Source organism: Gaeumannomyces tritici (genome assembly GCF_000145635.1).
Source record: "Gaeumannomyces tritici R3-111a-1 unplaced genomic scaffold supercont2.3, whole genome shotgun sequence".
Classification (NCBI taxonomy): Eukaryota; Fungi; Ascomycota; class Sordariomycetes; order Magnaporthales; family Magnaporthaceae; genus Gaeumannomyces; species Gaeumannomyces tritici.
Window position 1 is genome coordinate 3469879 of NW_008804547.1, and position 22327 is coordinate 3492205.

The 22327-nt window shown below is 58.9% G+C and overlaps 9 protein-coding genes across 9 annotated transcripts in view; 5 read left to right on the forward strand and 4 right to left on the reverse strand.

Annotated features, from left to right (window-relative positions):
* Positions 1-201, forward strand: part of GGTG_06270 (hypothetical protein) — a gene marked incomplete at its 3' end in the record, with an annotated part of 3053 nt that extends 2852 nt beyond the window's left edge. The window contains exon 2 of the mRNA XM_009224086.1: positions 44-201. Within this exon, the coding sequence (XP_009222350.1) occupies positions 44-201 (158 nt within the window). The remainder of the gene's footprint in view (positions 1-43) is intronic.
* Positions 202-680: 479 nt separating this feature from the next.
* Positions 681-2415, forward strand: GGTG_06271 (ubiquitin-conjugating enzyme). Its single transcript, XM_009224087.1, has 2 exons — positions 681-1061; positions 1137-2415. Exons 1-2 carry the CDS (start codon positions 1013-1015, stop codon positions 2006-2008), a joined length of 921 nt encoding a protein of 306 aa, XP_009222351.1. The 5' UTR covers positions 681-1012; the 3' UTR covers positions 2009-2415.
* A 199-nt stretch (positions 2416-2614) lies between these two features.
* Positions 2615-9922, reverse strand: GGTG_06272 (hypothetical protein; the record flags this gene model as incomplete). Its single annotated transcript, XM_009224088.1, has 4 exons — positions 9316-9922; positions 9117-9211; positions 2938-9028; positions 2615-2858 (listed from the first exon to the last, which is right to left on the reverse strand). The coding sequence occupies exons 2-4, from the start codon at positions 9181-9183 to the stop codon at positions 2615-2617; spliced, it is 6402 nt and encodes a 2133-aa protein (XP_009222352.1). The 5' UTR covers positions 9184-9211; positions 9316-9922.
* GGTG_06273 (hypothetical protein) lies at positions 9850-11172 on the reverse strand. The gene is made up of 2 exons (XM_009224089.1): positions 10959-11172; positions 9850-10884 (listed from the first exon to the last, which is right to left on the reverse strand). Exons 1-2 carry the CDS (start codon positions 10997-10999, stop codon positions 9945-9947), a joined length of 981 nt encoding a protein of 326 aa, XP_009222353.1. The 5' UTR covers positions 11000-11172; the 3' UTR covers positions 9850-9944.
* Positions 11173-11261: 89 nt separating this feature from the next.
* GGTG_06274 (tyrosyl-tRNA synthetase) lies at positions 11262-13173 on the forward strand. The gene is made up of 6 exons (XM_009224090.1): positions 11262-11493; positions 11588-12120; positions 12212-12242; positions 12314-12431; positions 12511-12634; positions 12723-13173. The coding sequence occupies exons 1-6, from the start codon at positions 11373-11375 to the stop codon at positions 12954-12956; spliced, it is 1161 nt and encodes a 386-aa protein (XP_009222354.1). The 5' UTR covers positions 11262-11372; the 3' UTR covers positions 12957-13173.
* Positions 13174-13529: 356 nt separating this feature from the next.
* GGTG_06275 (hypothetical protein) lies at positions 13530-14429 on the reverse strand (the record flags this gene model as incomplete). The annotated part of the gene is made up of 1 exon (XM_009224091.1): positions 13530-14429. Exon 1 carries the CDS (start codon positions 14406-14408, stop codon positions 13530-13532), a length of 879 nt encoding a protein of 292 aa, XP_009222355.1. The 5' UTR covers positions 14409-14429.
* Positions 14430-15447: 1018 nt separating this feature from the next.
* On the reverse strand, positions 15448-17570 carry GGTG_06276 (hypothetical protein; the record flags this gene model as incomplete). Its single annotated transcript, XM_009224092.1, has 2 exons — positions 15448-16912; positions 17364-17570. 2 exons carry the CDS (start codon positions 17568-17570, stop codon positions 16424-16426), a joined length of 696 nt encoding a protein of 231 aa, XP_009222356.1. The 3' UTR covers positions 15448-16423.
* Positions 17571-19108: 1538 nt separating this feature from the next.
* Positions 19109-20969, forward strand: GGTG_06277 (hypothetical protein; the record flags this gene model as incomplete). Its single annotated transcript, XM_009224093.1, has 3 exons — positions 19109-19563; positions 19628-20582; positions 20898-20969. The coding sequence occupies 3 exons, from the start codon at positions 19109-19111 to the stop codon at positions 20967-20969; spliced, it is 1482 nt and encodes a 493-aa protein (XP_009222357.1).
* A 295-nt stretch (positions 20970-21264) lies between these two features.
* GGTG_06278 (cyanate hydratase) lies at positions 21265-22058 on the forward strand (the record flags this gene model as incomplete). Its single annotated transcript, XM_009224094.1, has 3 exons — positions 21265-21294; positions 21392-21828; positions 22037-22058. The coding sequence occupies 3 exons, from the start codon at positions 21265-21267 to the stop codon at positions 22056-22058; spliced, it is 489 nt and encodes a 162-aa protein (XP_009222358.1).
* Positions 22059-22327: the final 269 nt, after the last annotated feature.

Sequence of the window (22327 nt, forward strand, 5' to 3'; positions counted from 1 at the left end):
GTGCGCTCGGTGCGCTGGCGGTACGGCCGCCTGCCGCGCGGAGCCCGCGTCGACTTTGCGGCCTGGGCCGAGAGGGAGGAGGCCGGCGAGGGCCTGTCGAGGTACCACACCCGGTGGCGCGACGGCGTCATGGCGATCCGCCACGGGAGGAGGAAGTCGTCCGAGACGGTGGCCGAGGATAGGGCGGCGATGGGGTCATGATGTCGGGACCGGCGGCCAGGATGAGGGACGACAATTCAGTTTATTGCATTTTACCGTTTCCCTCCTATTCGCCTGCTGTTTCACCTTTTCCAATCTTGTCGTTTGGGGGTCCTATAAAAGGGGTTGGAGTTCGGTTTTTGTCCATGTTCATATATAAACAAACCGTTGGAGGGAATATGTTCGAGTTATTGACCAAAACGAACAACTCGCGCATTTGATCAAGATGCGCTTTGCCCGTTCTGAAAACGGCATCAATCGCTCCAAGACATAATTGCTATGCCACGTGACTGCCTTGGAGCTGACACTATTGCTTCATTCCATCTTGGCTAAAGCGAGCAGTCGAGCCGCTGAGACAGCGCTCCATTTGCAGGCGGGTCGTGCAAGCTGTCCACAACGCGCGGCCCGAGGCACGGGTCCCTGACTCAGCTGTTCGTAGAAGCGCCAGCGCTGGCTGTTGCACGTCACAATTGCACTGAATCCACATGCCAAACTGCAAACTACCGCCGCTGAACCCACCTGTGCCAACCCTCCAAACCAACCGCCCCCTTCCCTGTCGCGCCTCCGAATCACCACATACCACCATAAGCTATACTCGATCCTAACGCCAGAAGCTCGAGATTGTGTCTGCCGCCAAGACCCCCGACGGACCCGACGACCTTGTCTGTTTTTCCTACCGTTTATCCATCGACCGCATCGCCATCCGTCATCATCCTCACTCCCACTTCCGAGCAATAAGCAGCCTCCCCCGCTGCCGAGCCAGCACTCTGCTGCTCTCCTCCCCCACCTCCGCGAACCTTGTGCTCTAGACACGATGGCCATGTCAAGGTTCAACTCTAAATCTCCCACTATCCGGCGCATAAGTAAGTCAGCTCTTTCCCCTCTCTGAACTCTCCTCTTCCCCCAAACGGCCAACAGCTAACCCAAGGCGTCCCCAGTGCGCGAGGCCCAAGAGCTCTCGGCCTCGCCATCGCCCGACTTCACGGCGACGCCGCTCGAGTCGGACCTGTTCGAGTGGCACTTCACGCTCCGCGGCCCGCCCGACTCTGTCTACGCCGACGGCCTGTACCACGGCCGCATCGTGCTACCGCCGACGTACCCGCTCCGCCCGCCCTCGTTCCGCTTCGTCACGCCCTCGGGCCGCTTCGAGGCCAACCGCGAGATCTGCCTGAGCATCTCGGGCCACCACGAGGAGACGTGGCAGCCCGCCTGGGGCGTCCGCACCGCCCTCGTCGCCCTGCGCTCCTTCATGGAGACGGACCCGCGCGGCCAGCTCGGGGGGCTCGAGACCACCGACGCCGTCCGCCGCCGCCTCGCCGCCGAGTCGCGCGCCTTTAGGTGCCCCGCCTGCGGCGGCCGCTCAAACGCCGACATCATCGCCGAGGCCGAGGCCGAGGCCGCTGCTGCTGGCGACGGTGGGCCTGCCGGCGCCGAGGTTGAGGTCCCCGCGGAGCTGAAGATGGGCTGGCGAGACGAGATGGGCAAGAACCCCGCGCCTGCTGCCGCCGCAGCTGCCGCCGCCGCCACCGCTCCGTCGGAGGATCCCGAAGTCGCCGAGCTGGCCGAGGGGTTCGTCCAGACCGTCGCGCCCCAGCCGCAACTGCAGCCGCAGCCGCAGCCCACCAGGACCGTGCCCCTCGCCCCCATTCACCGGCCAGCAGCGGCGGCGGCGATGGGCGCGCCGCTGGTCCAGGCCGCGCGGCCACAGTACCGAGCGTCGCCCGATGGCGTGCCCGTCTGGGTCGATAGGGCCATCGCCATCGTCAGCGTCATGCTCCTCGCCATGTTCCTCAAGGTCTTGGTGGTCTGAGACGGCGGTGGCCCGGGAGGCTGCGAGTTTACTTTGCTTTCTGTCACGCCGCCACTTTCTTCTGGCGTTACTTGGTGTTCCTTTCTCGGCAGGATTATTCCGATACTATTTTACGGACCGTATAGGCGCTTTGGGGGAGTTTGGACCGAGTCTGGAGGGCGTTAATGGGGGCTGCGGACTTTGGGCGCATTCTTGGAATTACTTACAAACAACCCCCTGAAAAACCAGGCAGGGAAGCAGAGGATGAGGCGGCAGTAGGCTTTGTGGATATCAATCACATATAATCGACACACTACACTATAGTCATCGCGATTAGGACATCGTGGCCAAAAAGCCCACATCGTCCAGGCTTGTTCAACGAAGACAACCGTGCAGACGGATGGCCATATCCTACATGAATTCTCCGCTCTACCATTATCTCGCTGCGCTCCAACGCCTCAGAAGTGACATCCATCCCCATACCTATAGGTGGTAGAGTGGTCGCTCTCCCAATATGATAAAGGAAAAAAGACACGAGCGGAAAGAAGAGTGCGGCAAAACCGGACAAAAAAAAAGCAAGAATATCTCGAATGTTGGTTCCCCAACGGTCAACCCATTCGTCTACACTCACGTCGTTGACGCCACCGTCGCAGCCACCTGGCTACTCTCAACCCCGGCCTCGGCTTCGCCGGCCTCAAACAGCCGGGCCACGACCAGCCACCACCACTCCTCGACGCAGACGCCGCCGCCGCCATCGACCAGCTCGCCCACGATGCCGACCTCGGAGCCCCAGCCCATGACGGCCTGCACGTCAAAGACCTCGGTGAGCGGCTTGAGCGCCTCGCTCGTGCGCTCCGCGTCCATGGAGCCCCTGGTGGCCAGCGCGAAGAGGACGGCGCCCGCGACGGCCGCCCAGCGCCCCGCGTCGGGCCGTGCCAAAAAAGTCGCACCACGTCGGGAGCTCGCCGCGCGGCCCCGCCCCCGGCGCCGGCGTGCGGCCCGCCCGGGCCAGCACGGGAACGTCGTCGTCGCACACGTAGCGGTCCGTGGGTACGACGCGGAGCCCAAACGTGTAGAGGTCCTTTGAGTACTTGCGCGTCTCGTAGTTGCCTGGCTCGAAGCCCATGGGGATGTCGGGCGCGCCCACGGGCTCGACGCGCACGCGCCCGTTGGCCTGCAGGTTGAAGATGGCCATGACGGCGCCGTCGTCGGGCGCGTAGGGGAAGTCCATGGCCCCGCCGCCGCTGCGCCACAGCGCGTCCAGCCGCCGCTTGTAGGCCGCCGCCTGCACAAACTTGCTCGCCTGCGACGACTTCTTGAGCGCCTCGGAGAAGTGCTTGGTGTACCTGTACGGCCGCCCGCTCCGGAACGCCGACGCCTTGCTCTTGCATATGACGCGCCGGACCTGCAGCTGGAAGATGACGTTCTCGAGAAGCCGACCAAGCTCCTCGTCGCTCTCGATGCCCAGCGTCTGCACCTTCTCCTTGATCGAGTTGGGCGTGTACAGCTCACGTGGCGTTGAGCACAGCGCGCGGATCCACGTCGTCGCGACAATCTCGTCGACAGACGGTGACACCTGCCCCTTGTGACTCCGTACCATGGCCGGTATGGCTGCTGGCTCCGAAGTGGCGTCTTGAAACCGCTTCCAGACCGAGCGCTGGAAGTGGAAGTACGTGTCGCGCCATTCGAGCGGCTTGTAGGCCGCCTCATTGATCAGGTAGTCCTGCTCCAGGCGGCCTCTCGTGGTCGGGAGACGCACGACCTGCCGGATCACCGTCGTGACGGTCCACCTGACAAGACCCTTCCAGTCGTAGGCTAGCACATCGTCGTAGTTCAAGGGCGGGATCTCCTTTCTCTCGTACGCGGCGAGGTATGCGTCCTGGAACTTCTCCGTAGTTACCTCGATGTAATAGCCCCTCACCTTCCTGGCCTCGGTCCAGAACTTTCTTAGAATCGAGAGTCGCGTATCTGGGAACAACCTCATCATGACTCCCCAGTCAATGGTCTTGTCGACACCACCCAAAAGCGTCCTAACCACGACAAAGGCGGCAATGCGAGTGTCGTGGGTAGACCAGTCGATATCGTCCGACACGGCCCGAGTCTCAAAATAGTCATCTTGGGCGTGCGGAAACGCCGATAGTTCCCGAACCTTCTTGAACTGTGGCACTCTATGCAGTCTTGCGCCCCGGGGACGCCGAACACCACCATAGGCTCTGGGTCGCTGTTCTCTCTCGAAGGCGGCTCCGTGGCTGTGACTGACAGAGGCGAACCGGCTCCGTGCGCCGCCCCTACTGCCGCCTCTACCCATGCCCCCACCCCTTCCACCGCGTCCGCGCCCGTGTGAAAAAAGAAGATGATGATGCTTGATTCCCGTGGCAGACCTTTCGTACCTCTCCACTTCTTCCGACAGAGTAAAGTAGGGCAGGGAGTCGACGGTGAACTGGTTACCGGGGGTCCATTTCAGCACGCTTGGAGCTGGCTCCGGGAGGCTCTGGTCCACCTTCATAACGTCGGGGTTAACGGTAAAGTTGAGGAACCTGTGGTCAGGGGCCAGGCTGGACGACTGGAGGAGACGAGAAGTATCCTCGGAAAGCTCCCATTCACGGCAGGACTCGACGTGCCAAGCGAATTCTCCCCAGTTCGGATCGCGCCACTCGTCAAGCTTGTACTTCTCTTTGTGGGGCATCTCTTCCAAGTTTCTCGGAATGTGCTGTGGGAGAATGTGCTTCTTGTCGGGCTTAAAGTCGTCTGGCATGATGAAACTTCCATCGTTATCATGGAAGTAAGACTCATCCAGAGCTGGCCAGCCTTTGCCCGAATCGCTCAACCTTAGGAGTGATATAGAATCGGCGAACGAGCATGAGACAACATCTCTTGCCAAATCGGACGGGGGGTCTGCAGTCGCGGAGGCAGCATCGGTCTCTGTGGGTACTTCGTGCATCTGAACACTGGGCGAGCCGTCATCAGAGGCAGAATCCTTGTCCGAAGCCGATCCCGCATCAGTCTCGTGGTAATACTGCGAGATGTCCGCAATTGAGAGTGGCGGCAAAAACCGAACTGGGGGGCGGGTTGCGTCCTCGGCCACACCATGGTGGGTGAAAAAGGATGGAGGCAAGGTGTCGAGCCCTGGGTTTCTTGAATACTCGAGCCGCCGGAACTTTCGTGGCCGCGAGTCTGGCAGCAGCCTCCGTCGTCGTCGGCCCATGCCCACCCCTGAAAGGCGGACAAGCCGGGAGGCGAGCCAGGCACTCTTGTCGCCTGGGCCATCGGTTGCTCCCGTGGAGAATCTGCTGTTCCAATCATCAGGCCTGGCCTCATCGGGCTCGTGGTCTGAAAGTTCCTGGCGGACGAGACGGACGTTTCTAGCCACTTCGTAGAACGGGGCCTTCAGAACCTCGACCTCCCCGGGCAGCTTCCGCTTGGACCGACCGTTCATGCGCGCAACCTCTTCTTGGATTTTGACCTCGAGCACGGCCCTGATTTCTGTAGAAGGCGCAAACAGCGGCGGGACGTAGGGCTCTGGATGGACGGCTTGGATCCTCTCCTTGAGTTCAGGGATGAGCGGGCTTGTGTTGGGGAGGTCAGGTTTGGTCACCAAGCTCAGGGAGGAGCTGGATCCTTTCGGGTCTCTCCAGGCGTATGTTTGTATACGCAGACTCTTGCGCTTCTCAAGCGTCTTGGCCAGGGCCTGGACGGAGCGCAAGCTCGGAGGGCTCTCCTCTGGAAAGTGCTTGAGATGCAGAGTGAAAACGGCAAACCAAAGGCCCTTGTCGCCTGGAAAGATGCCACCATTTGCTTCAATCAAGTACATGGTGGCCATCATGGTTCTGTGGGACGAGGGTAACACCTTTGGGTTGTCACAAATTGGTAAGACAAATACCGGGATTCCATCTGGGCCAATGACTTGCTTGGGCGGCTCTTGGTCGGGTTGTTCCTGCGTTTTCTCGTTGGCTTTGTTGGTTACTGGTGCGGGCTCGCTCGTCTCGGCGTTCTCTGTGGCGGCGCCGTCGTTAACCGCAAGACCCGACCCATCAGCCGATGGCGGTTCGGCCATGCTTACATCAGTTCCGTTGGTGGCCTCCTTCTCGACCGATCCTTTCGCTGAGAGATCTATTCCTGCCTCGACCGACTTCCGAGTGGCCTTGCGGGAGCGCCCTCTCGATGACTTGGCTGGTGAGGTTACAGCCACCAGCCTCTGCTTCTGAAATGTGCGGGGGCCGCCGAGCGTGGCTTCTTGCGGCTCAGGCTCGCCGTACTCAAATGTGATTCGGCGACGTTTTGTTGGTTCCACAAGAATTGGCGTCGCAATGAAGTCTGGGTTGCAAGAAGTCTGCGACTTTTGCTGGTGGTACCTGAGTCCTTCTCTATTTTTGTAAGTTGCGCCGCATTGTTTGCATCTGTATAGCCCTGTGGAAGGTGATGCTGCAACCTGTCGCTTGCGCTTCCTGTGTGACCGTGGGGTGGACGGTCTTGGCTCTTGCTCCTCTAGCTCTGGCTGCCCTGCATCAGACTCTGAGACTTCCGGGACATGTGACTCTGACGCCTTGGGCTCAGAGTTGGCGTTGGTCGCTGTCTTGAGGGTTTCCAGCTTGCCCTGAAAGGTTGAGGCGGCGTCGCACACCTCGGGATCGTTGTCGAAGTGGAAGAGGTATGGCCATTGGGAGCCATTTCGCGAGACTTTGATGACAAAGCACTTGTCATCTTCGTCTGGCGGCACTTCTATCTTTGGATCCTCCAGAATATCGTCGAACGCAATGTTCAGCGGCTTTCTTCCAGCGATGAAAGGACTAAAGTCGAATATAACCTGACGTTCTTGTGGGAGGAGCCGAAGTTGACCAGACCGTCCATTGTATCGCGCCACGAGTACATTATCTGAAATTGCGTTGTCCGGGGTAGCCTCCTCAGCCGCAGACTTAGATGAGGGGTCGGATTCAGGGTTTGCAGGCACGGGTTCCTCTTCCGGTGGTGCCTCTGGCAAGGACTCAGGGGTAGGCGTCTTTGGTCGGAGAATGGATGCGGTTGACATTGAGGAGGTTTCTTCTGCAGCCGCCACCGATTGATCCTCAGCGTCAGGGCGTTGCGATAGCTGCCAAGCCTGTACTCCCTGTCCGACAAAAGTGAGAAACAAGCGCTTTGGAGCATTCCTTGGCGGGCGGCCGCGCCTCTTGGGAGCCGAGCTGGCCTCCCCGATATAAGCTCTGATGCCAGGCTCAATCTCGGGTCTGGGGATTGGTCCAGGTTCCTGAGGCAGTAGAGTTTCAAGACTCTTCTTTACCCTTTCCTTTTCTCCCCCCTCGCCTACTGTCTGAGAGCTGGCGGGAAGGGTAGCATCCGCGGACAGACTCAGATCCAAGCCGTTGTCCATATCCGCCTCGTTCGTTGGGCGAGATCTGCGTGCTCGCTTTGCCGGAGGTTCTGGGATCGGGTCCTCGAACAAAACAAACTGGCGCTTACCCGCGACCAGGTCACGAGGTAGGTTGGCACGAGGGGCGGTGGTATGGCGAATACGACCTAGAGCCGTGAGGTTCGCATTCGAGCGTGTAGCAGCCAGGGGCTCGGGGACGGCCGGAAACCCAAACTTCTCTTGAGCGGCCGCCGGAGACAGTTCTCCCGACAACACAGCAGCCACTGTTCCACGTGGGAGCTCCGGACCGTTAGAAGTGTCGGTGGAGTACACCTTTAACCGGGCCGTTCGGGTATCGAGGTTGATAATGAAGTGGCCGAGACGGGCAGGCTGGACAGTGGGATTGGCAAGCAATGGCATCAGGCTGTCCATGTAGCGCCGGAACGCGTATCCCACAGTGAGCGCGCTGATCTGGGGAACCGATAGACCCTGCGAGGCCGCGCGCTTTATCGTCTCGTGTACCTGGTTGACCAGAGGCTTGTCGGGCGTCCACTTCGATAGCTGGGCGGACATGCAGCCTTTGAGTTCGGTGGCATCCGCAGCCTTTTCCTCGGTTGGCTCGCCTTGCTCGATCTTCTTTTTCGCTTGAGCGCTGGCCCTCTGCTCCTTGGATTTGCCGCCACCGGTCGAGAGGTAGCTGCTCCACTCGACCTCGGTAGGATCGCGCAGAAACTTGATGCAGTCCTTGAAGATCCTGCCCGAATCGCCGAGCGAGGCCGCAACATAGCCTATGATTCCAGCCCCTGCAAATCGGCGTAAAATGCGGGCAAGGACCTTCATCTGCCACCGCACTCCGTGAATTCCAAGTTTGTTCTTCAGGTCCACTGTACGAAGAACCTCCCAGGCCTTGATAATCGCAAGGATAGAGCGTCCAAAGGCTTCGTAGTCTATGGTGGTGCCAGTCCAGCTTGTACACCATGCCACTGGCCGCAGGTCCTTGGTGAGGTTCGAGGGTGACAAGTCAAGGTCTCGTCCCCAGGTTTCCGGGCTGTCGGTGCTTGGTAGCTCTGGTGGTGCAAATTGGGTGAGCCAGAGCTTGCTCGTCTTGCAGCCTCGCAACACCACGGTGCGCTTCACGAGGTAGCCCTGGTCCGCGAGCCTGTGAGTCCTCAACGGGACAGACCGGCTGTCGCCGCCTCCAAGTCGACAAAGATTGGCCTGAGTGGCTCCGTGTTGGTGGCATGATGCGAGGACGACGAGCAGTTTCCAGTAGAGAGGGGGGATTCGGGATGTGTCTATGCCATGGCCTGTGATGTTGAGCCATGTGACCTCCTCGGAAGTGAAGATACACGGCTGGACAGAAGGGACATCCTTGGGGTCCTCAGAAGACTGGCCGCCAGGACTCGGATTGACTTTGCCCTTGGGTGGCCTCAGCGGAAGGTGGTAGACATCTCGGAACGAGAGATGATTCCAAGATCTGTCTAGGCGATCAAAACCAACCGAGACCTCGGGTCTAGCCGAGATATGGCCCCAGGCCGTGGCGGCGACCTCAAATGCTGCTGGGTCGTCCTGGAGAGTTGTTACCTCATTCCTGGCTGCCAGCTGCTCGGCCTCCTCCTCATTGTCGGGCGGACCATCGCCCTCCTTACCGTTCAGGAAGTTCTTGACTGCGGCAAGGAAGCTTTGGGGGGTGAGTCCTAAACAGAAGGTAAGCCTCGTTCTACAAGTGTGGATGTCAAGCAACAGCAGGAGGGCTAGGTGATCAAGAGAGCAGGGCAATCTCACCTTCGTCATTAGAGAAGGATATCTCTCGGACACACCACTCGATCAGGCTATCCACCCCTCGAGCCATTATGCAGCCGAGAGAACTCCCTCTTCCACTATAAGAAATGATTGTCAGCAAAGGGAGGAGAAAGATGGAGAGAGTCCACGCATGGGAGGGTAATATATGGAAGAGCAGGAAGCGCGGCCAGGACAAACTAACCAAATCAGACGGCCATTTGCGGACGGAATTTACACAAGCAAATATATTGGCTGGTCAGGGAAGCATAGACAGAATCGAGGTAGAAGTCGGTAACGGAAATTGTCGATAGCGCGATGGTGAAGGCCGGGTGAAATTGAAGTGAGGAACACGGCAGGGAAATCCAGAAGCGCAGCGGGAAAGGACTTTGTTGTGAGTATATTTACTGCAATCTGTCGGTGGAATACGTGATTCCGGCACTCGCGCTGGCTTTTCTCACTAGGTGGCGCTGGAGCAAGGATTGAAGACGAAAGTGAGGGAGTGGTAGGTTCGTAGAGCGAGGTGTGTGTCAACGCCAGAATTTTTTGAGTTGGGACCCGAGCCGGAATCGAACCTACGGCTTCGCAAACAATAAAATTGGGTGAAAGGTGGGGCGCTTGGGGCAACCCAATGCAACAGCCCCACATTGACGTCGATGGCTGCGTGTTGCCTTCACATGCGATGCAGAGTGACAGCAGAGAGAGAAGAACACCAAATCTTAAAGAATAGACATTTAAAGTTGCAAGCGAACACGCCGGGGAGGCCGCGATATGAACACGGGGTAAGCCTCGTCAGTGAAATGGGCGGGTAGGTATCACGAAAAATCCAACAGGTCAAACTCTAGCTGTCGCGGCCGCAATCGCCCTCTTCTTCTCCATCATTTGGCGGTACGAGCTCACCAGCTCGTTCCGGACCTCTTGCAGCTCTTCTCTTCGCCTCAAGCTGCCCGCGGCCTTGGGGATCCCGTCCACCTCGACCGCAGCGCCGCGGACCGTGAGCTTCTTGCCCGTCAGCTTCTTCAGCTCGGGAGGGGCCTGCGCGACATCGTGCAGCCCGATCTTGCCTTCTCCGCGCTTCTTTTTCAGCTCCTCCCACGGGTCATCCTCCTTATCGGCCGCCTCGCCGACCAGCCTAGCTCGTTTACCCTTCTTCTTCTTCTTGCCACCAGCAGCAGCACCGCCCTCTGCGTCGCCCTGCCACTTGATGCCACTCTCCTCCTCCTCCATTGCATTCTCCTCGGCAAGCTCCTCGACCTCCTCCCGTTTCTCCTGGATTTTGCGCTCCTCCTCCCTCCACTGGTCGTAGAGCTTGTGCATCTTACGCTCCTTGCGCGTCCTCCACACCTTAAGTCCCACGGGGTCCTTGCCATTCTTTAGGCCTTTGTTGACCAGCCCACTTATCGGGAGGGCCGCGTCGACACGGGCGGCAAAGTCGGACAGCTTTTCGCCGGGTTTGATGGTCGGCATCTCGGTAGCAGCTTCTGCGACAGCCGGCGCGGCCTCTTCTGATACCTTGACCTTCTTTTTCTTCTTGGATGGCGGCAGTGAGCTGTCGTCCAGTCCGTCTCGCGTCTTGTTCCCGTTCGCAAAGGCCATCAGCCGCTTGAATGCTCTTGGCGCATCATCCTTCCCGTCGGCGCCTCGCTTGCGTTTTGATCCTTTCGACTCTTTCGGGGCCTGTATAACGTTTGGCCTGGTTCCCCTTTTTGCATGTGTCTTGGGGGGCAGGACAATGGGGAGAGGCTTCGCTACTTCGGTTGGGGGGAGCTCGAAGCTATGAGGCGGTGGTGTCAGCACAATTCGGTCTATCGCATCTCGCTTGGCCAGAGCTGGGTTGATCAAGCTCACGTCGAAGGGTCCTTCTGCCGCCTGGTGTGTTTGTGGGGCATATTGACTATTGTCCAGTGGCTCTGGTAGTGCGATTGCGGTTGCAGTGTCGTCGGGTTGCTGCTCTTGCGATGCGATTTTCTTTTTCCCGTGCTGTTGAACTAAAGGCGCGAGGGGGCTTTCTTTCACGACTCCGCTGTTGCGCGTTTGAAAATTCGGCGGGCAGGGATCTTGCGGGTCGTCCCTGGAGAGGGACTGAACGCTAGCGGCTAGTCAAAAAGTACACCGCCTTCTAGAATCCCGAATTCTGCCATTGACTCACCCCTCAGCACTTGAACACCCCGCGATTGCGCCGCCAAGGGCTAGAGTCACTACGGATCCTCTCAGCCTCGCAACACCGCCATAGAACCTCACGCGCCAGATCGACCTGGCAAGATGGCGTCGCTTACCAAGGAGGAGAGGCTCGCCCTCATCAATGAGAACCTCGAGGAGGCTCTAAACATGGAAATCATTGAGGAGATACTTGCGCAGGGCCGCGACCCCAAAATCTACTGGGGTACGTTTTGTTGATGTGTGATGGCTGGGCGGGAAACCAGGGCTCCAGCAAGGGCAGAAACTAACATGCCATCAATCGCCCGCCGCCGCCTTAGGAAGTGCCACTACGGGACGACCGCACGTCGGTTACTTCGTGCCCGCCCTCAAGTTGGCCCAGTTCCTCGCCGCGGGCTGTGAGCTTACGATACTCCTCGCCGACATCCACGGCTTTCTCGACAACCTCAAGGCCCCCATCGAGATCGTCGAGTACCGCGCCGAGTACTACAAGTTCGTCATCCAGGCGATGCTGCGGGCAGTCGGGGTCCCGACCGAGAAGCTGCGCTTCGTCCTGGGCAGCTCGTACCAGAAGAGCGCCCCCTTCATCATGGACGTCTACAAACTGGCTTCGCTCACATCGGAGCACGATGCGCGCAGGGCTGGTGCTGAGGTAGTCAAGCAGTCCAACAACGCGCCCCTGAGCGGTCTTCTCTACCCTCTTCTTCAGGCCCTGGACGAGGAGTACCTGGGAGCCGACGCGCAATTCGGCGGCACCGACCAGCGCAAGATCTTCACCCTGGCCAAGGAAGTCCTTCCCAAGATTGGCTACAAGCCCCGCGCCCATATGATGAACCCCATGATTCCGGGCCTGGTAAGATGATGTAACCTTTACCAAGTCCTTCCTACTTGTGCGCACGCCGACAGGGGGCTTCGAACCATGCTGATCCCTGTCCGATAAATAGCAAGGCACGAAGATGAGCTCCAGTGACCCAGGTCAGTAAAGCCATTACAAATGCCGTGGAAATCCACCTCACTATGTATGCCGACTGACAACCCTCCTGCAGACAGCAAAATCGACCTGCTGGACTCTGCCGAGGCCGTGACCAAGAAGCTCCGCAAGGCCGAAGCTGTGCCCAAAGTGCCCGAGGGCAATGGTATCCTGGCGTTTGTTGAGTTTGTGTTGTAAGTGGCAGTGAACGCCAATAATGCTTTTTGTTTATGGAATACCTTGGCTAAGTGCAGCGCGTGCACTACCCGACAGGCTCCCGGCATCGAAACTCAAACTTGGACACCCAGAATTCCGAGTCGAGAGGGAGCGTGATGGCTTAGAGCCGCTTGTCTACGACAACATTGAGAAGATTAGGCAAGACTACAGGGAGGATGTGGTAAGCTGGATTTGGTTGCCCCTTCTGATGCTTCTGGATTACCTTGAGGATTAACGTGATCCTCCCCCACTACTCCTTATTCGGATAGCTCTCTCCACAACTGTTGAAACCTGCAGTTACCAAGGGACTGCTTGAGCTCATGGCGCCGATTCAGGCCGAGTTCCAAGCCTCCAAAGAGTGGCAGGAGGTCACTGAGAAGGCCTACCCGCCACCGGAAGTGAAGAAGAAGGAGAAGAAGGTCAAGAACAAGGGAACACGGCACCCGGGAGCTGGAGGAACCGCAACCTTACCCGAGAGGCCCAAGGAGGCAGCGGCAGAGTAAGCAGCGAGAGACGGTCAATAGAGAAATGGACTAACAAAATAAGATAATGGATGAGAGAAATGATGGAAGCCTTCGAGACGACGATTGTAAATCAAACAAGGTGTAGGCGCCTAGCTAGGCATCTGAACAGGAACCTCGAGTGTCGGAATGGGAAAGAGATGTTGGCAGCAACTGAAAGGGGATAGACAATGGCCAAAAGTTGGCCGTGGTAAATGTGCTTTTGGGCTTGGTGTCGCAATTCCTTCCTTTGGACATGGGTTAATGGAAGGCTCAGGGGTCACCCCTGAGCCGCCTCCAGGCCCATACGAAAGCAGGTGATTGCACACTTTGGTTCCCCAATGGCCCCTGTGCATTCGTCTTACCTATTGCACCTAAAACTGCGAGATAGATTTTCCGATTCTCTTTGGACGGATGCGCCAAGGCCCACCAAGGTGTTTGAGATGGACCAGGCACACTCTCTGCCAACAAGGGGACTAGCGCTGACACCGCCGAGGGCCAGAATGGGCGGCACAGTGAGCAGAGAGCAAGAGCTGCATAAAAGCTGATTGCGGTAGCTATCCACCCCAAGTCCATCTAGTCTCGGGATTTATCGCTAACCACAGACTTGCCGCCGTCAGTGCACAAAGAATCGTCCTCGCTGTAGTCGTCCTCGTCCTCTTCGTCGTCGTCGTCGTCGTCGTCGCTCTCGTCGACCCCCAGCATCTTTCTCTTCTCCTTCTGAATCCCCTTCTGGGTCTCCTTCATCTTCCTTTCCGCCTCCTTCCTTTCTTCCCTCTCGATCTGCCTCTCCAGCTCCCTTTCGTCCTGCGCGGCTTCGCCCTTGGCGCCAAGCTCGTCCCACAGCGCCTCGAACGCGTCGTCCTCGGCCTTGTTGCGCTCCTTCTCGGCCCGCACGAGCTCCGCGAGCTTGGCCTTCTCGGCCGCGCTGAGCTTCCTGATCTTCTCGGCGAGCTGGGCCCGCATCTCGGGCTCGAGGCGCTCCTTCTCCTCACGGTGGCCCATCAGCTCAGGCTCGGGCTTCGGGTTGGCCTTTGCGTGCTCGTCGCTATCCCATGTCGCCTCTTCGAACGCGTTCAAAACCTCATCCTCCCAGGCATCTTCCTCCGAGGTCCTGCAAACGTCTGCAGCCCTATGTTCAGGGCATCGCGCATCTTCGTCGTATTCAAGTTTTGCCTGAGACAACACGTCCTTGTTGTGGTAGTCGTGCTTCCTTGCGCAGCGCCGCCCCTCGAAAGCCTGGGCCCAGCCCTTGTGAATGTCGCTGGTCTGGTAGGATTTGCTGATGAGGGTCATCGTGGTAAGCCCGAGGGCCCCCACGTCTACCGACCTGAGCTCGGCGATGGTGGACATGGCCCCATCTGTGGCCTGGGAGTCGGCGTGGTTCTCGACGTAAGCTGAGGCCGTCTGGGTGGGGGAATGGATAGGAAGAGGCGCGAGGAGCCAAACTGACATCTCTGATGTTCTGTGCCATGATTTCCGGAGGAGGGCGGTCCAGCACGATGTTCCGCTGAGCCTCTGTGAGCGTGTCTGGGCCGGCAAATGCCTTGCCCCAGACATCACAGCGGCTGAACAACAGGATGCGCTCGAGCTTCGAGAGAGACTTGTTGTCCTCGACCGCCTTCTTGTATAGCCCATCTGAGATCTCCGGCTTCCCTTTCAAGAGGTCGTCGAGAATGCTATCCGTATTCGCTTTTCTGTCTATTTGAAGGGCTGCCATATTCTCGGTGATTGCGGCGGTGCCTTTGCTGGTAGCTGCTGCAGCAGCAGCAGTCGGGGCGGCGGCAGCGGCGGCGGCAGAAGAAGGAGAAGAAGTATCGCCAGGTGCTGCAGCTGCAGCCGCAGCCGCCGCCGCTCTGGCCTGGCTCCGTGTGACGACCATTATCGCGTGGCTGGGCGCCCCGGATCTGGCTCGGGCTCGGTGTCCGGATGTCTTGGGTGATGGAGGTGAAGACGGGGCAATGTGGCTAGGTCGGTTTTTGCTGTGGGTGACTCCCCTTTGAAGTTGGCGCCCCGTTCACCTAGACGGGGTTCGGTCCAATGGATACCATGTATCAGGACGGGCCTGGCGGTTGGTGCGGATAGTGGGGTTAACGGACCTTAGCGTGCCAACGCACGGCTTGGCATTCCCCGGTGTAGGCGCTGTCGGATGCGTTCACTTGAGCGGATGTCCTAGACCGCCCACAGAATTGCGTCTACGCCATATTGACAATAGTCTGAGCGGTGATGCGATCCATAGATCACTGGTGGCAAGGAGGCCCACGTGGGTTTTGGGCGGATGTAGCGCACCCTGTGAGCCAGGGTCGGCAGATGGGCTCAGGGTAATAGGAGTAGCCACCCGCCACATGAGCTCGGACGACCGCTCCGGCCGAGCTGACAAGGCCCAGGGTAAGGGCTGTTGCATTCATTTTCTCTGGAGAGATGACACTGACATCGCTTTCCGTCTTCGGATTTCTCCATTCCGTTCAAAATCTCCTCGGTTCTCCGTAGCAGTCTGGTAACCAGCTAAATGTTAATTTACCTCGGCGTTGGAGACCGCTCTGGGGCTCTAGTAAGACCAAAAATAGCACCCTTGGTGACGGCGAAGCCCAACCGCGTGAGTAGCCTCCGGAGCTTCATTGCATATAGGTTTGCTGCCTGGAACTCCAATGTCACCTTAAGGGTGGGCTCAAAAATCTCACTCCCCTTTCCTCGCTAGTTGTGCCCATGGAAGCCGGAAAGATGGGTAGAACGGAACTCGGCAGCTCCCTCGCCTTGCCAAGGCTCTCCCATGTCCATCCCATCTTGCCCACTCCACACAGTGTGGAATGTGGCACCGGATCGGCCCGGTTTAGCGTTGACCTGATTGGGCGTAGTTCCATCAAACAGGTGCCCCCTGCACATGCGGGTGTTGCACCCCCACAGTTGATGCCAACAGGCGCTGGCCCCAGCAGTGTGCCGAGTCGTACATCGTTCCTGCAACTCATCATGCTTCCCTGCTCCGCTGCTGTGTGGGATCAAAGCTGAACGGCATGTTGCACTCGCAGTTGTTCTTCATGTTGTGAGCCAGAATCCATGATTTGCTTGGTGCCTTCTGACAAAGAACATATCGTGGTGTGGTTACCATGAGGGTGGCTCCAGCGGGTTCCAGGGATTGTGAGCAGGCACAGTCAAGACGGAGCTGGAAATGATGAATACATTCCGTAGAGCGATGAACAGGACCTGCTCAGGGTGTTGGGAGAGTAAAAGCAACTCGGAGATGAGTGGAGCTACAACGTGAGGGAACGGTAATCTGGGCAGCGCAAATACACGGCGAGCCGATCTCAACCAGTTACCGACACTGGATAGGTAATAGATTGCGTTAGTGATTCCTAAGCTAGCAGGGAGCCGCCCAGCCCGATACCGACTTGCTGTGCTGCCGAGGCGCGAGCCGTGGAGGAGGAGGGTGTGCGCCCCGGACGATTTCTCGCGTGGCAACCTTGATCGGCGCACTAGTACGCCACGGCGTCGCGCGGCGAGTAGATGACCATATGACGCTCGCCCCCGCAGTTCTGGGAGGCGTCGCCCGGGCAGGGGGTGGCCTTGCACTCGGCCGGGGCGCAGGTCCACCGGACAGTTCCGCCCTCGAAAAAAAGCAGTCTCCGAGCAAGCATCGCCTCGACCCCGCGTGTCCATGCTCGGGACTTGCACTTGTCGGTGTTGGAGGAGTTGTCGGCCCTGACGGCGCAGTAGGTCGCGTCTATCGAGCCAATGTACCCCTCACTTGGAACAGCAATGGTTGTTGTCGCAGATTGCTGCGGAGAAGACACGATGTTGTGGTGTACTTGACAGACCTTTTGCTTGAACGAGCGTGGTTCAGGGTCTGGAAGCTCACGCACACCTCTCAGACCATACTCGGCGTCCCGTCCATCTACGTCGGCAATGGTGAAAGCGGCGCCGGATATAATGTAGTCAGACTTGCGTAGCTCCATCTCCAAGTCCTGATTCGGTAGACAGAGCAGATCAATCCAGAGATAGCGAAGACCGAGGAGGCGTGTCAAATGGATGGCATGGCGCCATGTTTTTGGGAGACGGGGCTGGCCGGCCGTGTCGGCAAGGAGAGCGCTGGGTTGGCAAACCGCAGACAGGTTGTCCCCAGTTGTGAAGTACTCGGTGTTCGGACCGCGGAACTAGCTGAGGATGACGTATTCGGCGCCTTTCTCTTTCAAGACATCTCCCTTGACGAGACAGCCGTCTTCGACGTCGATGAGCCACGCCGGTTTCGGCAACTCAAAATCGGGCTCGAAGACGGCGGACTCGCAGAGCTTCCCACGGTTGCGCCTGCAGTTGTCAAGAAACCCTTGGATCACTGTGAAGCCAATCCAATTCTCGTCACGCACGATCCTCCCCTGGCCCCAGTGGCCCTCCTCATGTGCGACGACATTCAGCCACTTGCCGTCGAATTTTCGCTTTCTCGATGGTGCAATCCCGGCCTAGCTTCGGCTTGAAGTTGATGGCCTCAAAGAGAGGAAGATGCCGCGTGTAGTTCCATGTGGTTTGGCGGCGGTTTGGGTCCAGGACTATTATTTTTTCGAGGCCTTGCTTGAGCAGGGTCGCCACAACGCGGGCGATAGCCTCGCACACGGCGCAGTTGGCCATGGTAGATGCCGATTGAAGTGCTTTGGTGGCTTTGGTGGTCCAGTTCTAGAAAGTGGCAGTGCTTCGAAGGACGAGGGGCTGGCTGTTAACATCCACGTCACATCCACTGGGCTCTGTTTGCGTTGGTTTTATGGCTGGCTTTATCGGCCTTTAGTGGAGGCAGAAACCAGTGCCAAGGCTGGCGTCACTCATCCCCTCACCGCTGCTGCCCTAGTTGGAGCGATGAGGCTCGGGGTCCTCACTCGATGCATGTTTGCGGGCAAGAAGATCAATACCACGCTTCTCTGTGGGCGATGGGGAGTCAATACATGCACTCAAATGAGTTTCTGCCGGCTGGATAGAAGATGGTAGAGGTGGGTGGGCGATATTGGGTGGGGCGTGATGTGCTGGACCAACGTTCATTCAAGGGGCAGCACCAACCCCATTTCTTTGGTGTCATTGCCGGCACAAAAACGCCGAATTTTTCAAACACCTTTCAAGTGGGTGCGTGTTGTTGGTGATGACTTCTCGGGTTCAGACAGGTTCAGACAGGTCCAGGCCCAGTCACCCGTTGACCCTTGTCATGCGGGGAAGGCGGGTGTTGGCGGCCACCCACCAAGTGGGTTAAAGAATAAGGAGGGTAGCATCCGATACCACGTGTAACCACAGGTGAGGAAAGGTGCGAGTGAGCGAGTATCTCGAGTGTGCAAACTTTTACGGTGCCTCGATCAAGAAGTGCCCCAGTGCAGGCTGACCTGCAGGTCAGCCCCAATGTTTCGGGCAACGTGACGTGACCCCCGCAGCTGGAATCCGCGGCATCCAGGTGGTGTGCATAGCCGATGAGATGCTTGTTTCGCTGTCGCCCAGAAGACGCAGCAGCCCGCATGATGATGCCAGATTATTTATATGCACGATAGATATGATAAGCACAAGCCTGCACAGGCTGCCCATTATAAAGACACATGGTGCAGGGTCTCAGGGCCTTTCCCTCGGCGGTTGCCCGAGACAAAGATGTGAAGAGGCCTCGACAAAGTATAATTCTCCGTCCGTGCTCTCCAGTGGCCCCAGTGGGCGTGTCGGTGCTATATCCCCTCACCCCCTGCAACGCTCCACGTGCCGTGCCTTGAAAACAATCATGTGCTATATGATGCTGGCGGTGCGCACAGCCAACACCTGAACCAGGACCGACCCGACTGACGGCAAAGTGGGAATGCGATGCGGCTGAGCTGCGGCAACCTGCGGGTTGAAGCAGCCCGTATTTGGCGTCTGTCAGGATCTGGCCTCTTGACCCATCCACAACCTTGTTTACGCTAACTCCTTCAAGAGCTCCATCATCCGCGGAGCGCCGGCGCTGGCGCCCTCGCCCCCTCATGCTTTTCCAAAGTGCCTACTACCTAGTAGTTACCTACAACTCTCTACGCCGTCGCAGAGACGAAAAACCGTTGAGTTCTGTGGCCAAATAAAGAGAAAGAAAGCAAACACGATTGCGCAACATTGCTTCGGCTACAGCGTGGAGCAGGTCACTTGTGAGGTTTCCCAAAGGACCAAAGTCGATTGAAATGGCGACGACCCCTGCAGCCGACCCAAGGTCTCCGCCAGCCACCACTAGCGATGCCGACGTGAAGGGTCCCGGGAGAATCAACCTCTCGGGTCTGGAAAAACCTGCCGTTTTCTCGAGGGGCGGGAAATCAGCGGCCTCGACGCCCAGCACGGCGGTCGAGGATGGCGTGCCGAGCCCGCGACGCGGCCTGTTCTCGCCCGGCAAGAGCAGCCCCCTGAGCTTCTCGCCCACGAGACGCATGTGCAGTACGCCGACCAGGCACATCGCCAGCAGCTGGAGAATACGCGGGGGCAAGCGGCTCGAGTGCGATCCGCTGCTCGCCAACTCCGAGTACTTTGACGACGCGAGGTCCGACACGGTCTACGTCGACGAGGAGGTCACCATCTCGGAGCTCAGGCGGCGGCAGGGGAGGCGCTGGGTCGTCTGCGGCATCGTTTTTGGCATCACACTACTGTAGGTCTCCCCCGTTTTGTTTGGGATCAAAGCGCGCAGCCCGCTGACTCCGGGTCTGCTCCAGGGTCGTGCTCCTGATCCTCAACGTCCTGCTGTTGATCTCGAGCCGCGCGTGGGGCCACGACGACGACCCCGATAGCATCTTCTCCGACTGGGGTAAGCCGGGCACGGGCACCGAAGACCTCGCCTGGTACCCGACCGACTTCCTGCGCGACGTGCAGCCGATCCCGTGCCACTCGCACAACGACTACTGGCGCAAGGTGCCGCTCTTCTCGGCGCTGCACGCGGGCTGCGTCGGCGTCGAGGCCGATGTGTGGCTGCTCGGCGCGGCCGGCAACGACACGCTGCTCGTCGGCCACGAGACGGCGGCGCTGCAGCCCAACCGCACCTTCCGGTCGCTCTACGTCGACCCGCTCGTCCGCATCCTCCAGCGCCAGAACCCGTCGCACCGCTTCTACAACGAGACCCGCCGCGGCGTCTTCGACGTCGACCCGGACCGGACGCTGGCGCTGCTCGTCGACGTCAAGACTGACGGCGCCGCCACGTGGCGCGAGGTGGTGCGCGAACTGGAGCCGCTGCGCAGCCGCGGGTGGCTGAGCCGCTTCGAGGACGGCAAGGTGACGTACGGCCCCGTCACCGTGGTCGGCACGGGCAACACGCCCTTTAACGTGCTCGTGGCCAACTCGACGTACCGCGACTACTTCTTCGACGCACCGCTGGACCGGCTCGGGGACGACGCGGGCGCAAAGTACGACTCGACAAACTCGTACTACGCCAGCGCCCGGTTCGGCAAGTCCATCGGCTCCGCCTGGTTCGGCGAGCTGCACCCCGGCCAACAGCGCAAGCTGCGCGAGCAGGTGGAGGCGGCGCACAAGAAGGGGCTCAAGGCGCGCTACTGGGACCTCCCCGCCTGGCCCATCCACGTGCGCAACAGCGTCTGGTCCAACCTGGCCAAGGTCGGCGTCGACCTGCTCAACGTCGACGACCTCAGGTCGGCATCCAAAAAGGACTGGACCAAGGTGTGGCCATTTTGAGGGGAGTCATGGAGTCCCGTTGGGAAGGGCCTGAACCCCGCTGATGTCGTCGTTCGTGGGATGGATGAAAATATACCAGGCGATTCACGATCCAGGGGGTTCCAGACCCCGGAGAACGAGCAACAGTTAGCTGTCATGATCAAAGGCCGCGGTAGCACATGAATGCTAAATTTCAGTTGTGCCATATCGGACATGCGGCTTTTTTTGCTGCGGCGGGGTTTGGATCAAACGCCTTATGAAATCCGCAGTCAACGTCGCCACCTTGCGCGCTGACACATGGGCGGCGATTCTATGTGTTAGCTCCTGGGAGTGTTAAGGATTCTGGTCGCGCCCGGCATGGAAACCGGGTCCGTTGCCGAGACTCCGGCATAACTCCGGACTGGGCCCGTGGAAAAGACGGGATTGCGGGATGCCGTGCGGGGTTCCATCTTTGGACAAGTGGACGCTATTACCTAAGGGCGATTGATACATGTGCCTCACTTGGTGCTTGGGTCATGGTTATCACAACGGCCGGCTGGCAGCCAAATGCACGGCTATAAAGCCGCGGCCGAGTTCTGAATCGAAGCCGTCGCTTTTCTGTATCTACACTCGCATTGCCCTTGCATATCGCCATTGCAACAGCCCAGAAATCCACACTGTATCCAATCCCCTCCCTCGCTCCCTCACAATGTCTGCACCAAAGCTTGCCACCCTTGACGTAAGTACCTACCTCACAATGCCGGCCCCTCACACACACGTGACCCCCTTCTACTGCAGCCCGGGCCGCTCACCCCTCTCCTCCTCCTCCCCAACAGGACTCGCTGGCCGACCGCCTGCCCAGCCACTCGCAGGACCTGTTCGCGGCCAAGACGGAGCGCGGCCTCAGCTTCGAGGCCATCGCGCAGCACCTGGGCCGCAGCGAGGTCGCCGTCGCGGGGCTCTTCTACGGCCAGGTGCAGGCGTCGGACGAGGACGCCGACAAGCTGTCGGCGCTGCTGGGTGTGCCGCGCGAGCACCTCTCCAAGATGACGACGTGCCCGGACCGGGGCCGCTCCGGGCCCATGCCGCCCGTCGAGCCGCTCATCTACCGCCTCTACGAGGTGGTGCAGAACTACGGCTACGCCTACAAGGCCGTCATGAACGAGAAGTTTGGCGACGGCATCATGAGCGCCATCTGCTTCAACACAAAGGTCGAGAAGGAGGTGGACGAGGCCGGCGCCCCGTGGGTCGTCATCACCCTGAGGGGCAAGTGGTGGGTTTCCTCTTGCTTTCCTCTTGCTTTCTTGCTGTCCTCTTGCTTTCCTTCTCTCTCTCTCTCCGGCATGTTCCCTGCGCGGCCCTTGTGCTCGGCTTCTCGAGTCTGCCTCGGGTCCGATGCATGAAGCCATCGAGTATGAACAGCAAGAAAATATTACCCATGACCTGCGCTTTAGCTAACGCCAAGAAAACCGCGCTTCTAGGCTCCCTTTCTCCCGCTTCTGATTTAGGCGAGTAGGCGTGATCGGCGGGAAACAAGTCTCCGGGGTTGGGGTCTCCGGCGTAGTGCGTTTGCAGTTACCTTCATTGTGTATATTGGTTCAGTTTGATAGTCTAGTGATCCGAATGACGGGCTTGCCCTGTCGCATGGAATCGCGTGTCCCTTCACACTGTGAGCCGCTATCTGCCCTATCACCCGATCGGATTGGACCCGGAGAGTCTTCAAAGATCAGGAATGGAACATACCAGAGAATGGATGCAATCGTATGCAACGA

Bases quoted from the DNA above. Each gene is read 5' to 3' on its own strand.
- GGTG_06271 (XM_009224087.1), top strand. From the start codon at position 1,013: ATGGCCATGTCAAGGTTCAACTCTAAATCTCCCACTATCCGGCGCATA. The intron at 1,062-1,136 runs GTAAGTCAGCTC...AGGCGTCCCCAG, and splicing joins TCCCACTATCCGGCGCATAA to TGCGCGAGGCCCAAGAGCTC.
- GGTG_06273 (XM_009224089.1), bottom strand. From the start codon at position 10,999: ATGCCCCACAAACACACCAGGCGGCAGAAGGACCCTTCGAC. The intron at 10,885-10,958 runs GTGAGCTTGATC...ACCGCCTCATAG, and splicing joins CGGCAGAAGGACCCTTCGAC to CTTCGAGCTCCCCCCAACCG.
- GGTG_06274 (XM_009224090.1), top strand. From the start codon at position 11,373: ATGGCGTCGCTTACCAAGGAGGAGAGGCTCGCCCTCATCAATGAGAAC. The intron at 12,243-12,313 runs GTCAGTAAAGCC...ACCCTCCTGCAG, and splicing joins GATGAGCTCCAGTGACCCAG to ACAGCAAAATCGACCTGCTG. The intron at 12,635-12,722 runs GTAAGCTGGATT...TTATTCGGATAG, and splicing joins AAGACTACAGGGAGGATGTG to CTCTCTCCACAACTGTTGAA.